The sequence below is a fragment of the Phocoena phocoena genome, chromosome 5 (genome assembly GCF_963924675.1).
Source record: "Phocoena phocoena chromosome 5, mPhoPho1.1, whole genome shotgun sequence".
Taxonomy (NCBI): domain Eukaryota; kingdom Metazoa; phylum Chordata; class Mammalia; order Artiodactyla; family Phocoenidae; genus Phocoena; species Phocoena phocoena.
This window is the reverse complement of record NC_089223.1, coordinates 112452518-112466864: the sequence shown is the minus strand read 5'-3', so window position 1 is coordinate 112466864 and position 14347 is coordinate 112452518. Positions and strand designations below refer to the sequence as shown.

The window sequence follows — 14347 nt, the reverse complement described above, 5'->3', positions numbered from 1 at the left end:
ACATTCTGTTTATACGAGAGAAGGGAAAACCTGAACTACCTTTCTTAAATTTAATTTCTCAAAACTCATACTTGTGTGTCTAAAACACTGAGTGTTGGCAATCAGAGTCATCTTTATTGGTTCCTTGGGACGTCCCCTTAGTATTTGATGACTTGTAAAAAATCTTAAAAGGCTTTGGGCTTCCCTGGTGGCGCAGTGGTTGAGAGTCCGCCTGCCGATGCAGGGGACGTGGGTTCGTGCCCCGGTCCGGGAAGATTCCACATGCTGCGGAGCGGCTGGGCCCGTAAGCCATGGCCGCTGAGCCTGCGCGTCCGGAGCCTGTGCTCCGCAACGGGAGAGGCCACAACAGTGAGAGGCCCGCGTACCGCAAAAAAAAAAAAAAAAAAAAAAAAAATCTTAAAAGGCTTTGTGGAAGCAAACTGTAGGGGGAATAAAAAAAAAGGACAATAACCAAAAGCTACTATTGCCAGGACTGGTTGCAGTTATATCAGCACCATGTGCTTAAAAAACAATTCCCATGTCCAGTCAGATTAGAGTTACACCCTACAGTCTGTAAATCCTTTCTGTGGTCCTCACCTTGGCAGTGGCATGAGGGGAAGCACCCTTCTCCAGTAACAGCAGCGCCACCTTCTGGTTGTCATAATGAGCAGCAACATGGAGCGGGGTAAGGCCATTCTGTAACGGGTGTGTTGAAGTTTCAGTATTAATAAATTAGCATTAGCGGCCCTGAAGCTGCCAGGATGCAAGGAAACTGGTATCGATTAAGTCCATGTTAATTAATTAATATAGTCAATAGGAAAAAATAAAAATAAATACCTCATGATTTTCTTATTAGAAACGTAACTAAAACTGAAAATGATACGTTGAGCTTTCAGTTAGCACAGGGCACCTTGATTCCACCATAATTAAAATCTAAAATGCCATGTAAGGATTATTACGTTAACATTCCAAGGATTCTTCTTAACATAGAGAAGTTCTGGGCCCTGTTGTGACAGGAACACACATTTGAGGCACAGCTCTTCTAAACACCTTCTGAATCAGTGTATATGTGGGCAGGTCATGGACACCGCCATCATATCTATTTGGTATAGTTTCATCCGTTACATTCATATTCCTTTAAGAAGAGTGAGCAAAATATCTTGAAATGCAGATCTCCCAAGCTTCCAACTTGACCGAGTTATATAACAAACATATATGCTTGAAAACTTTTACCTTCCCTGCAGAATCTGCAGCAGCACGGCGTTGTAAGAGGAGTTTTGCCACATCCAGGCTTCCATACTTGGCTGCTACGTGCAAGGGCGTGAAACCCTTCTGAAAATGTGAAGAACAAAAGTAAAATGTAGCAGTTTTCTTTGTGACGGCTAACAAAATCTTTTTTTACTGGTTAACATATTAAGCAAACTTATGTTGATTCTCCATTTGGGAAAAATACTGGGAGCGTTAAATGTTAGCCATAAACAAGGACTAGGACAAAGAATAAAGTTTAACAAGCAAGAGTTTGGCTTGACAGACTGAACAAAAGAAATTTTATTTTGAGGGCTTAGAGACTGAAATTTGACGTTCTAGGCTTGGAATTTATGTGTCAGTAAAATGGCTCTGATTTGTGAGTGAAAAAAAACAAACAAACCCTGTCTTTTTCTTGCCTCTAAAATTAATAGGATTGAGACAGTAGTACCTCCTGTCCAGGCCTTCTCGTTTTTCCTATCCTTTTTATAATACCTGAATTCCAAATTTCTTTATTTAAGGTTTAGGGTATTTCAGCAGCAATGATTAAAAAAAAATTATCTGTGATTCAGTTGATCGCATTTTCTGCAGAAATAGCAAGATAAAATGGTGGACAGAACAAAAACAGTTCACCGTTTAAAAAGCACCTCTCGTCCTGACTTTTATCCCTTGTCTCAAGAGACCCACACTTTATATAAGACCAATTCCTTTCGGAAAATACACTCTACTTCTGGCAGGATGTTGAGCTGATTAACATCAAACTTTTAAACTGCTGCTCTCCTACATGTTTACACGTACAGATTCTATGTCTTGTGTGCCTGACCAGTGTCACTCTCTGTAATTAGCAGTGTGTTACAAATAGAGCTAGGTCCCTGGACTCAGATCTCAAGGATGGCACAGTTCCTACACCATGATCTCAAATCCATCCTCTTGGCCAGACAGTCTAATCACATGTTCTTCTGGCACTATATTGGGAGTGGGAGAATTCTAAAGCTGACCCGGGCTTGCAAAACACACACAGCAAACATGCCTGGGTTAAGTGGTCTAAGATAGGGCTTATCCTTCAGACCATTTAAGCCTTCATCAGAATACAGAATATTCCTCAAGAAGCAATACTGCTTTTTCACAGTGTCACTACACAAATTATTTTTAGCTGAGATGTCATTTTTCTTTTTGCTCTTTTGAACATTAGGTACTAAGAAGTCCTTGGAGGAGAGTAAATCTTCTGCTTTTTCCAAGTGTGGGGCAAATATAGGAAGTCCATTTAAGCCAACATTTGTTGTTAATGCTCTCTTCCCTCTAACTCAATCCACACAATGACCGGAGTGACACTCAGGATGAAGTCGAGTTCCCTGAGACAAGCCATGTGGTAAGAAAGAAAAAATAAACTCCTTATCCTTAAAGTCTTGCTGGAATAGCTGTCCAGCCCCTTTATAAATTTGGAAACTATTTTTAGGCAAAACTACATAGAATCTTTACTGCAGAATCACAAAATAGAGGTCGGGAAGCATCTCTCGAATCACACGTCTTCCTTCTACCCCTATGTTAATCTCATCAGGATTTCATTTACCCTCTGATATTTATCAACACTTAAATAGCTTTACTGATGATGAGACAGCTACCCTTCAGAATCCCAGTCAGTTCCACTGTGGAACTGTTTTGTTTAATAGTTTCTTCCATTTAACTGTCCTAATTTACTATTGCTTTAGATATATTTTTAATTCTAAAAATCTTTGGAAGACAAGGGATTATGTTTTATTCCCTATTTCTGTATTTTATATATCTAAATTTCATTTATTTATTACCTTCATCTGATGAGACAATCACCCAGTCTCTCTTGGGTTATTATTACTATTATTATTACACAGTTGCCCCTTGAACACAGGTTTGAACTGTGAAGGTCTATTTATATGTGGATTTTTTTCAATAGGCAATACTACAGTACTACACAGTCTGCAGTTAGTTGAATCCAAGGATGTGGAACCACGGATATGAGGAACCCAAGATACAGAAGAACTGTGGATATGAGGACAGACTATAAGTTATATGAGGATTTTCAACTGTGTGAAGGGTGGGCGCCCCTAACCCTCTCATTGTTTAAGGATCAACTCTATGTTTGTTGTTTAGTTTATGATTTTTAAAAAAAAAAATTTTAAAAATCCTTTCAACCCTTCTGATTTCAGCATTTGAATAATTACCAACTTCTTACATCAAAGCATGTTTTACAGCCATAGGCAACCAGGTAAGTCGTAACAGCCAGCAGGCTGCTCCTACCTCTAAGAGGACAGATGCCACCACAGTACTTCAGTTCGTACTTGCAAACTCCCTTCTCCCCCAGATGCAGTATTTGTGCCCGTTCCTTAGTAATCTGAATCACTGTTGTATTTGTGGGAATTATTTTGCCCTGTGAATAATTCACTTGTTGTAGGCTATAATCTGTCTCATTCTTCTTCTCTTCTGTACTAGTCCAATTTCTTTTGCTCCAACTAGCTGTGTTCGTGTTTTATTCTAAGTCATATCCAAAGAGGGGATCGCAAATATAATGCATCAAGTGGAGATAAAATTACTCTGCCCTAGTTCAAAACTTTGAACATAAGTAAAATTCTTTGTTAGATGACAACTAATACAACTAATAAAGTGTGACTCTCCAGCCCAGTTCTGTTTAGACACTGTGTAGCTGGTAAAGTGTAGGGAGCAGAAAGGGCATAATAGCTGACACCAGGGATGGAAAAATGCAAGATTATGTGAAGTGAACGTAGTACTAAAACTCAACAAATACAGTATTGCCAATCTAATGCAACATTATCTTCCTCAGTAGTAATACTAGCTCAATGTATTTGGGAATTGTATTTTTTTTCTATAATATATTCATGGGAATATATTATAGATTTTTATCATGGAAAGTAAAGAGAAAATAACACTTGCTTTATGGAAATCATCTTACTTAAAGTTCTAGAGGGAATTCCCTGGTGGTCCAGTGGTTAGGACTCTGTGCTTCCACTGTAGGGGGCCCGGGTTCGATCCCTGGTCAGGGAACTAAGATCCCACAAGCCACACAGCGTGGCCAAGTCATAATAATAATAATAAAGTTCTAGAAACAACACCGGCATTAATTGGAAGAAGAGAATCCAGCCCTCCTTTTGAAGATATCATATGCAATCTCACAACCCCCCTTGGTCATTTAGAAAATGAATCTAAAACATTCAAAGAGGAAGAAGTCGGAGGCCTACAGGAGATCTACCTTTCTTGACACTCTATGATTTGGGATTGCTCCTGGTCCGTGCCAGCATGAAACCATTCCTCTTACCTTGGTAGCTAAGGAGTGGGCGGCTCCTGCTTCCAGCAGGACTGATGCCACGTCTACCTGGCCTTCCCTGGCAGAGATGTGCAGTGGTGTGTACCCATTTGTAGTGGCCGCATCTGGGTGAGCCATATGTTGTAGAAGCAGCTGAACAATTTCTGTCTTACCCAGGCGAGAGGCAATATGCAAAGGCGTCTGTTCCTCCTACAACTCAGATCAAGTAAAAAGTTAGTGCCAGGACAGACCAAACGTCACCAGTAATACATTTCACTCAGATGTTTCATGATGTCTTCTTGGAATCTCCAGGAACCCCTACCCAAAAGGAAATTACTGCTACTCTGACTACAATTTATATCTTGTTATATAGAATGACCTGTTTGGTCACAAAATCTTCCTTCAATTTTTTAAAAAGTAGATATTTCCATGAACTTGGTCACTGTTTTCTGGGCATGCCAAAATGTTTCTCAACTCATTAAGGCCTCAGCCTTCACTTATGTTTAAATATAAACCAGCTCATGGTTCTGAATAAGAAAGAAATCTAGTCCAGAAGCCCTAAGACCTAGATTCTCATCCAAAAGCTTTCACTAAGAGACAGTATTTATTCTGGGAACTGTATCAAGAGGAAAAAAAAAAGAGGGATGTTGGGAAAACTTTGTTCTTACTCCACTCAGCAAGCCAAGGATACAAATGCTGGTTATTTTCTTCAAGGAGAGACTGTGGATAAAGAAGATGTTGCAATCTGATTTAAAAAGATGTTGTTCCAGGAAACGTTGCAGATGGGTCTGGGACTTACATCCAGGGCTTCAAAGATGAAATGGAAGCCTGGCGAGGAGCAAATGGGGTTAAGTATTTGCCAAGTGCTTCTCATTTAAAAACAAGGAGAGGAGACAGCTGGTATAAGGGACAGGAAGGACACGCTGGAGAAGGCTTAAGAAATCACCTGACTCTAATGTGTGGTCAGGAAAATGTTTTCAGTGTTAAGAAAACGAGGCCAAACCATTGTCTTGATAAAAGAAAATTGTGTGTAACCTTAGTGATGAAAAGAGGTATATCTCTATAATCTGCCCAAGGGCATGTCATAACAAAGGTGAGAAAGGAAAAGCTGGGCCAACTTCCAGGGCTAAGAATGAATGGACAAGGTAGAATAGAATAGGGAGAGCTGTTCAAATAAATGCACTTTATCTTAAAGTTATAAGGAAAAAGTATTAAGTGGAAGGTACAGGAAGGGATGAAACAGCACTGCATGCATTTCAGGGTGGTAAGAACTAAATAATAAATGTAATAGTACAATTATTTTAGCAATAGAATTGGAATTTTAGAAAAATTTGCACCTTATAAACTTCCTTCATGTATGATGCATACCTGACAAGTCCTATACTTAGACCTGAAAGGAAGGTGTAACATATATTATTCAACCATTTTCCAGTGAAAAGAGATTAAGAGGAATTAAATGAGTTTTCCAGGACTGTCCAAGGTTACGCAGCTATGAAAACAGAACTTGAATTCAGGCATTGGATTCTAAAGACGTTTCTTTGTCTATTCCTTCCACAGAAAGAGATACAATATGATGGCCTCTAAGAAAACTAACAGGACAAGAGGTCTCTCAATAGGAAGGGAGACAGACAACACTTGAAAGATACAACTTTCTCTGAAATACAGAGGAGAAAAGAGAGGAATGGAGAGAATTAAAAGTTACAAAAATAAATGGACAGCAAAACACAATCAAAGACCAAAGAACTTGAGGAGAGCTATCATGAACATCTGTTGTTTCTGGGTTTCCTGCTTGGACTTCTGCCCAGCAGAATTTGATTGAGGTGGGTATTACAAGTGACACACTCTAACATGTGTTTTCAGTGAGCGAGGGGGAGCGTTAGGGCAATGGTGACCCCTTAATCCATAGCTGAGAAGCAGCAGTCCTTGACTGGTGGTGGCCAAGTAACTGGTTAAATTATCGATCAGTGTCTCTTGGTTCTCAGAGCATTAAGGTACTTGTTTTTCTCAAAAAAAGGAAGTTAAGAAATAAGCTGTTTTGCCCATTTTCTTCAACTTTTGGTACGCTCCTATCTGAAAGTGGAAAAGGGAAGAACCTACAAATTTGATAAGAAAGTCTTTCTACCTGTAATCAGAGATTATAAGACCTTGGAGGTTTGGGTAATTGTTTCCCCAAACCTCCTTGTAGAATTGCAAAAGTTGAATTTGCCACCCCAAGCTAAAGCTAATTCAATCCAAGGCAAAGAATTGGGAAATCACAGAAGATAATATTCGTGGGAAGAGCTAAAGAAAAAAATGTGGGCAGCTTGATCCTCTAGACCTCTTCCAAATATAAGGGGCAATAATTCTCTCACCATAAAGCATCACTGACAGTGATACAGCCTGATCCAGGAAGACGTGAGCTCTGCCTTACCATCACTGCTAGTTTCCAAAATTAGGGAAACTTGCTGAGCCCCAACTCCTTTTACCAAAAGACAGAAATAGCAAAGGCTGGGACAGGGTTCAAATGTTTGATAAAATTTCTGCTGTAAGTTACTAGCTAACAGGATTCCCAGGAACCATATATGCCAGCAGTTAACTAAAGTTTTAAGTGAGTTAAGTTTCAAGTGAGTTTAAGACTAGGGGCCCTGTGATTGCTCAATCCCTAAAGCAAATGCCAGGCCCCTGTATTGTGCCAACAGAATACGGGCACCTAAAGCAAGAGAACTCCTAAAAGGGCAGGCCCCAGCGGCCCTCTCAGCTATGTCCATGGAGGACACTGGACAAGAAAGGACCTTCCTGAGGGCAGGGCCCTGGGGACAAGCACATTGGCTGACCCAGGAACTTATGCCACTGCAGCCCCAGCCTTCCAGTCTGTACAGCAAAATATGTCTTATGCTCTTGACTGGTGAATAGAGAACGCTGCTTGCACTTTGAACTGAGAGATATTATTGTGATGATATGACTTTTCTTTCATTATATATTGGGAGTAGGCATAAATATGACTTAGCCCCATGATTATATAACCATGAGGTATTATTTCTACACCTGACAGAGAAGAACACAGACTACCCAGAGATCTTGACCTTGGAGATCAGTGTAGTACTGGGTATAATTTTAACTATCTCCCCTTTGGAAGAGAGTGAATTGTAGAGCAATGGTATTCAGTTAAGAGAGGGAGCTTTCAGAAGTGCATGCATGTGGGAATTTGACTACAAACTATTAAGCAGTTTTATTTTATATTAAGAGGGATTCATGAGAAACCCTTTTATTATTAAGTATGGATTACAAAATATTTACCAGGAACACTACCACAATTTCTGGTAAAATTAATGAAGTTCAAGATATTCAGAGCGCATTGACGGACCATAAATTTTTTTTTAACAGCTGAATTGCCAGGTAAACTTAAAAGGAAATGAGACTAGGCAGAGCACAGAGGATTTTTAGGGCAGTGAAACTACTCTATATGATACTATAAGGATGGATACATGTTATTATATGTTTGTCCAAACCCATAGAATGTACAACACCTAGCGTGAATCCTAATGTAAACTAGGTGCTTGGGGGAATAATGATGTATCAATGTAGGTTCGTCACTCACAACCAATGTACCACTCTGGTGGGGAATGCTCGTAACTGGGAAGACTATGGGGTCAGGGGGCCTATGGGAAGCCTCTGCACCTCCCTCTCAATTGTGCTGTGGAACTAAAACTGCTTTTAAAAAATAGTCTTTAAGGGGGTGGGGAAGGGAAACAAGAAAAATGTCAAGGCAGGGAAGAAGAGAGTTTGAATAACAAAAGCATTCAATATATAAGAGCATAAAATGCCAATGATGAGTACCAAAGAACATAAATTACACTACTTGTACAATGGATAGAAAGGCAGAAAAAAATCAAAACTACTAAAGTAATGAAGACTGCCCACGTATCACTGGATTCTGCATGAAGGTCTGTGGAAAAAAATGCTATAAAATTCATAGAGTCAGAGAGTGTTAAGAAGTCTGGAAAGGAGTTTCAAGGTTTCTAAGTCCAACCCTTATATATATATATATTTTTTTTTTTTTTTTTTTTTGCGGTACCCGGGCCTCTCACCGCTGTGGCCTCTCCCGTTGTGGAGCACAGGCTCCGGACGCGCAGGCTCAGCGGCCATGGCTCACGGGCCCAGCCGCTCCGCGGCACGTGGGATCCTCCCGGACCAGGGCACGAACCCGTGTCCCCTGCATCGGCAGGCGGACTCGCAACCACTGCGCCACCAGGGAAGCCCCGAACCCTTATATTTTAATAATAAAGACCCAGAAGTGAAATGACTTGTCTGAAATGACAATTTGTATGTTTCCAGCTGAATGTTTTCATTCCAATACAATACTGTTTTGAAAATGGACTCACTAAGGTAGGATTCAAGGTGAAGTGAGTTCTAGATTAGATATATCAAATATTGAAAAAGAAGCGAAAGTGTTTAAATATTCCATGAGAATCCCAAAGGTGCTAGTGCGAAAGTTAATGAAACAGCGTGGAAAAGGAAACAGAAGATATTGAAAAAATATTCAGTGTAAAGGAAGAAGGTGAAAAAAGCAACTGGGAAGGGACATTTTTTAAAAAGAAGAAGAAAAAAAGTCAAGTTGTGGGAATCAGAAATAGGAGAATCCAATCACACAATCTCCCGGGCCAAAATTCATTTATTTTGGAATAGTGGAAGGGTAGAATGCCTAAATATGGAAAATCAAAGTAAGAAGAAAAGTAGAACTCATTATAGAAATGAGGTATCTATATAATATAGGTTAAAATGTTAAAATTCATGAAAATGAAGATATATGTGGAAGGGCTTTCATAGGTAAAAAAAATTTATTAAAATGTTAGTCAATGCCAAATTTCTTAGATACTAAATTGTATTATTTTTTCAAACGCTAATGTTTCTGAAATTGAAGTGCATTTTCCATTGTGTATATTTACCGTACCATTTCACTTTTGCCTGAAAAACTGTCACTGAATTGATGTTTTCACTTACAGTCCTTGGCATTTCCACATCAAGAGATGAAGAATAGCGGCATCTCTTAAAGATAGAACTCATGCACGTAACAGAAGAAAACCGCAAGCACCAGCACCTACCCTGGCTCTGGCATCGACAAGGGCACCATTTCTCAGGAGGCATCGGACCACTTCCACCTGCCCCGCCCGGGCTGCCATGTGCAGTGCAGTCTCCCCACGCTGCCAGGAAACAAAGATCATTCAATCATAAGTAAACCCACTGCTCTGCATGGCATAGAATAAAAATGTGCCTTTTTGTGAAAGATAGCATTATATCCGAAAATCTATGAAAAGGTATAATTATTCCATAATTGTTTAGTCTGGAAAAACAGTATCTTCTCCATCTTCAAAAGGATAAGACAAGCGTTTAATTTTTTTTTCACTCATGACAAACCAGTGAACTTACCCAAACATTCAGGATACCCTGAGGTTTAACTTCACAGTCAACGTGGCATAACCTAAATTGCTTTTGGTGGTATGAAGTTACCTTTCATCCTTCAAATCTAAAATCTGTCACACTTAAATATGTGATTACAGCTCTATCCCGTTTTTATGAGAAACTCTAGATGCTGCCAATCTAGTCAACACAGTGCAAAAAAATCACATCATCTGTTACCATACATGTTATTTCTTTTCGCAATTCAAAATTTACTTGTGAAATAAACTATTTTTTTTACTTTGGCTTTATCTTTGTGTTGTCAGACTAGATAAAGACTGGTCATACGAGGAATCTGATTTGCCCAGGAGGTCCTCTGCTTGTTATTGATGAGCGTATTTAATAACAGACAGTTACTCGAGAGAAATACCGAGAGATGAGTAAAGCAATGTTAACAGTGCCATCAGTTGAGGTGGGCAGCACTGAGCTTCAGGTGTCTCCTCAAGTAGCTTCATGCTGCATCAAGGAAGACACACTTATCAGAAAAAGGTAGCTTAACCTGCAGCATGAAGGATGATGGTTAGACATCAGAGAATTTTCTCATTGGGAAGCCTGTTAATAACTGCCTCTAAGAGAAGGGTTTTTTTTCAATCTGCATATTTTAAAACCACATGTAGTTCTAAAGAAAGCAGGGATTCATTCTTTCAAACAATTTTACAGTTATAAAAGAATAAGATATTGCAATAAAAGTTATTTTAGTCACCACAACTATACTAGAAAATAAGGTTGATTTCAACCAGGTAAACTAGTCCAAATAAACTAAATTGATTTCAACGTTGGTTGAGGTAACTGGATAACGTTTGACAAATTCCAGTGAATAATTTCTTCTGAGTACTTGCACAACAAACCCTTAAACCCAGATTTAAGACAAACTTTAGTTTGGTACTTAGCTCAGAGTTCATTTTTTGCTAGTATTCAGAGACCCATTCCTTATGAAGTTATGAGAAATTCAATTCCAATGATTTGAATTTGAGAGCATTAAACTGGATGTCTATGCTAATCCTCTTTTTGTTGATAATTCATTTATCCTCTAATGGCCTTATTTTCTGATGACATCTTTTGACTTTTGTAGAGTAAATGTATTTGGAGTATGTTATTACATAAAATAACATGACTGGAACAGCAGTACTTTTCAGACTTCGGATGTACGGCAAGATTTTTCCTCTTCAGACAGCCATGATTTCTAACTTTTCTATATCACTTAAAACCTGCCTCTAAAAAAAAACCCCTCAAATCTTTATTCCATTTCTAAGTCTTATAATAGTACAACAATTTTACTAATTTTAGTAGAATGAAGACAAAAAATGAGTTTCCTTATAAGAAGTTAAATCAAAGAGGCCTCAGGAGTACCTACTCAACGATGAATTTATACGCTTACAAGCCAAACTTTATCAATGAGGGGTTTTCAAAATCTAAAAGGTTTCAAACACTAGTCTTAGTATTTCTAGTACCTTTATTTATGCTTAAAATAAGTTGTTTTTATGATGTTTACACATTTGAAATTGACAAGTTAGATATAAAACCTAAAGTATTAAACATTATATACAAAGAAAACATTATATATACATATATATATATATATATATATATGCAAATGGTCTCTCTACTTTAAAACAATGGTCTTGTTTAATTCTTATTTAATGATTTTTGGGTAATTGACCTTTATGTAAATTGCCTTTACCTTTTTATATTATGTTACCCTTGTTTATACATAAGTATAAATAAGAAAATGAAAGAGGGTATATATATTTTAATCAGTAGGTTCCATTTCTTAGTTACTGGGCACCTCATCTTATTCAATGCCCTGTTTTCCTTATCTTAAGCTCATTAACTTTAAGGATTAGGGGAAATTCTTAAACATAATATGAAGTGTGAACTTAGTCATGAATCCGTTGATTTGCTGTAAGAAGAGAAAAACTCGATTGTCCCCCACTTTGCATTGTGGACAGCTCCAAAAGTGCTGGGTTTTCTACTCCCACAGTTGTCAATGAATACTTTGGATTATAGATGTATTACAACTGGCTTTCTAGGTTTTCAAGTGCATTTGTGAGCCTTCTGGAAAGGGAGATTTGCGGTAATAATATCTGCACATGGTTGAGTTATTGGTACACTTCACACTTGGAGTGAATTTTGAGACAAAAACAAGACTGGCAGGAGAATGGGTATGCTCATGTCCGAAGCAGGTACTACATTTCATGCCCCTCCCCCAGTTGTTAAAACTGACTGCTGACAGCTACATTGACTTCCACTTTGGCTGCATCAGTTGTAAAGCATCAAAGCACAACAGACAGCACTGCATTCAAAAATGCAACATGATTTCAGGCAACACACAAAGGCTTCAAGGGTAGGGTACTTTGGGGTCAGGAAATGACCAACTCTGACACAGCAAGCAGGCAGTCAGTGTTCACACCGTTTCTTAATCAACCTGCAGAGAGTTTTGGATGCAGCAGCTATATCCTCACGTTCTGAGAATACACCAGTTCACAGGCATCCCACTGCTAGAGAAAGTTAAATTCCTCTAAATGTAGGGTTGCCAGATTTAGCATATCACAATACAGGATGGCCAGTTAAATCTGAATTCCAGACCAACAAAGAATAATTATTTTAGTATAAGTGTGTCTCAACTATTGCATGGTACATACTTATACTAAAAACAATTATTTGGTGTTTATCTGAAATTCAAATTTAACCAGGAGTCCTGTATCTTATCTGGTAACCCTATGTACATGGTATCTGCTCTCTGAAGGACACATCATACAAAAATTAAAATGAACAAACAAAAAGCAACTAGGAAACACATTTGAGAAGAGGATTACATTGGCAGGTGGCTCTCAAGTATTTGTTTTGAGAAGGCTGAAGAGAAAGAGTATGTAATGGACGAATGAGAAGATAAAACAAAATGAAGAACTTTATAATGACAACAGGTGGAATTTAAAGTTTAATATAGCAATTGCCAAATTTGGGAGTATTCAAGAACCTAAATATGTCAACATTTTTATTGTTTTAATTGATTTTGTTTAACAAATAAAAATTTGTTTTTTATTTGAAAATCTATATGTAGCCCATATAGTTTTTTGGTTTTGTTTTCATTTTTTTTGCGGAGTGGAGTATATCAATATGGAGCAAATACATAACCATCAAATAATTTGGAATTGGTCAGTTAAGAAGCAAATTAAGAGTGCCGCAAAATCATTTCATGTGGCTTTTCTTTGATGATTTTGCAAAAATCTCCCCTCAGAAAAATTAACATGGGGGATTTCAATCAAGCATTGCATAGAATATACTTGTCTATGATACTATGATAATATAATTTCACATAGTATTACCATTGCTCCTGAGATCCTGTAGGCATTTTAATGCAAAGAAGGAAAATACAGTACAGTGGGAAAGTACTCAGAGAACTTCTTTTAAAAGGTACTGGTTTGTGTAGGTCTCAATTTTAAAAAGGGAGGTGGTCATCTCTGAACAGAAAAAGGATGCTATTGATATCTTTTAAAGTTCTAAGAAGTGACCATAAATTAAACTCAAATTGGCATGTTGTGAAATTACTCTTATCCTTCGTGGAGAAATTTTAAATTAGCATATATTGTTACTTTAGGATCCGTAAGCTGTAATTAGGGGGGTGTATAAATACAGACTATATTTCAATTCTTTGATGGTTTTATACTCCAATTGTGAATAATATGAAGAGAGGTATTAACACATATTTAAAATCAAATAAATTTATTTCACATGGATTTTGTCCATGCATCAGAAACTTCAGCACAGAAACAGTGTATAAAATACAAGGAAATGAGAAAATGAAAGGGAATATGAATAAAAAGTAAAATTGAACATTCCATTTCACAACTCAAAAGGAATGGAATATCAAAAATTAGCAACAATAGTAAACCAATTGCTTTTGAAAATATGATTCATTTTAATAATAAGCACTAAGATTTATTTGGGGAGTTATTTCTGTTGAATACTTTTTTAAAAATCTCAATATTCCAGTGGGTCCTGGTGAGCTTCAAATACATGACAGTATTTTGTACAGAGCAAGTTCTCTTGCTCAGGAGAAAATCTGTATTCAATGATCAAAGTTTAACTGGGTTGACACCAAGAAAATGAGAGAAATATAAAGAAATGGGAAGTAAAAATCCTAATTTATATTAGGTAGAAGAATTCTGGAATATCCAGCATTTATTGTCAGAACAAAAGTTGTCTGAAGACCAACATGGATTTCAGGATACATGAAAAAGTTGCAAGTTATAACTAATTCAGCCAACCAAATCAAAAGGAAAAATCAAAGTAAGGTTAGAAAATGGAAAATCCATGTAACTGAAGGAGGGAGGGAGAATTTGATATTAAGTAAAAAATCTTCTAATATCGGTCTATCTCTGGTTAATCGTT

At 37.7% G+C, this 14347-nt stretch overlaps 1 protein-coding gene across 2 annotated transcripts in view; it reads right to left on the bottom strand.

Annotated features, from left to right (window-relative positions):
- The window catches only part of ANK2 (ankyrin 2), a 240546-nt gene that overhangs the window by 113007 nt on the left and 113192 nt on the right, over positions 1-14347 (bottom strand). For both annotated transcript variants that reach the window (XM_065877734.1, XM_065877735.1), the window contains 4 exons: positions 9601-9699; positions 4532-4729; positions 1213-1311; positions 577-675 (listed from right to left, as the gene is read on the bottom strand). In XM_065877734.1, the coding sequence (XP_065733806.1) occupies positions 577-675; positions 1213-1311; positions 4532-4729; positions 9601-9699 (495 nt within the window). The remainder of the gene's footprint in view (positions 1-576; positions 676-1212; positions 1312-4531; positions 4730-9600; positions 9700-14347) is intronic.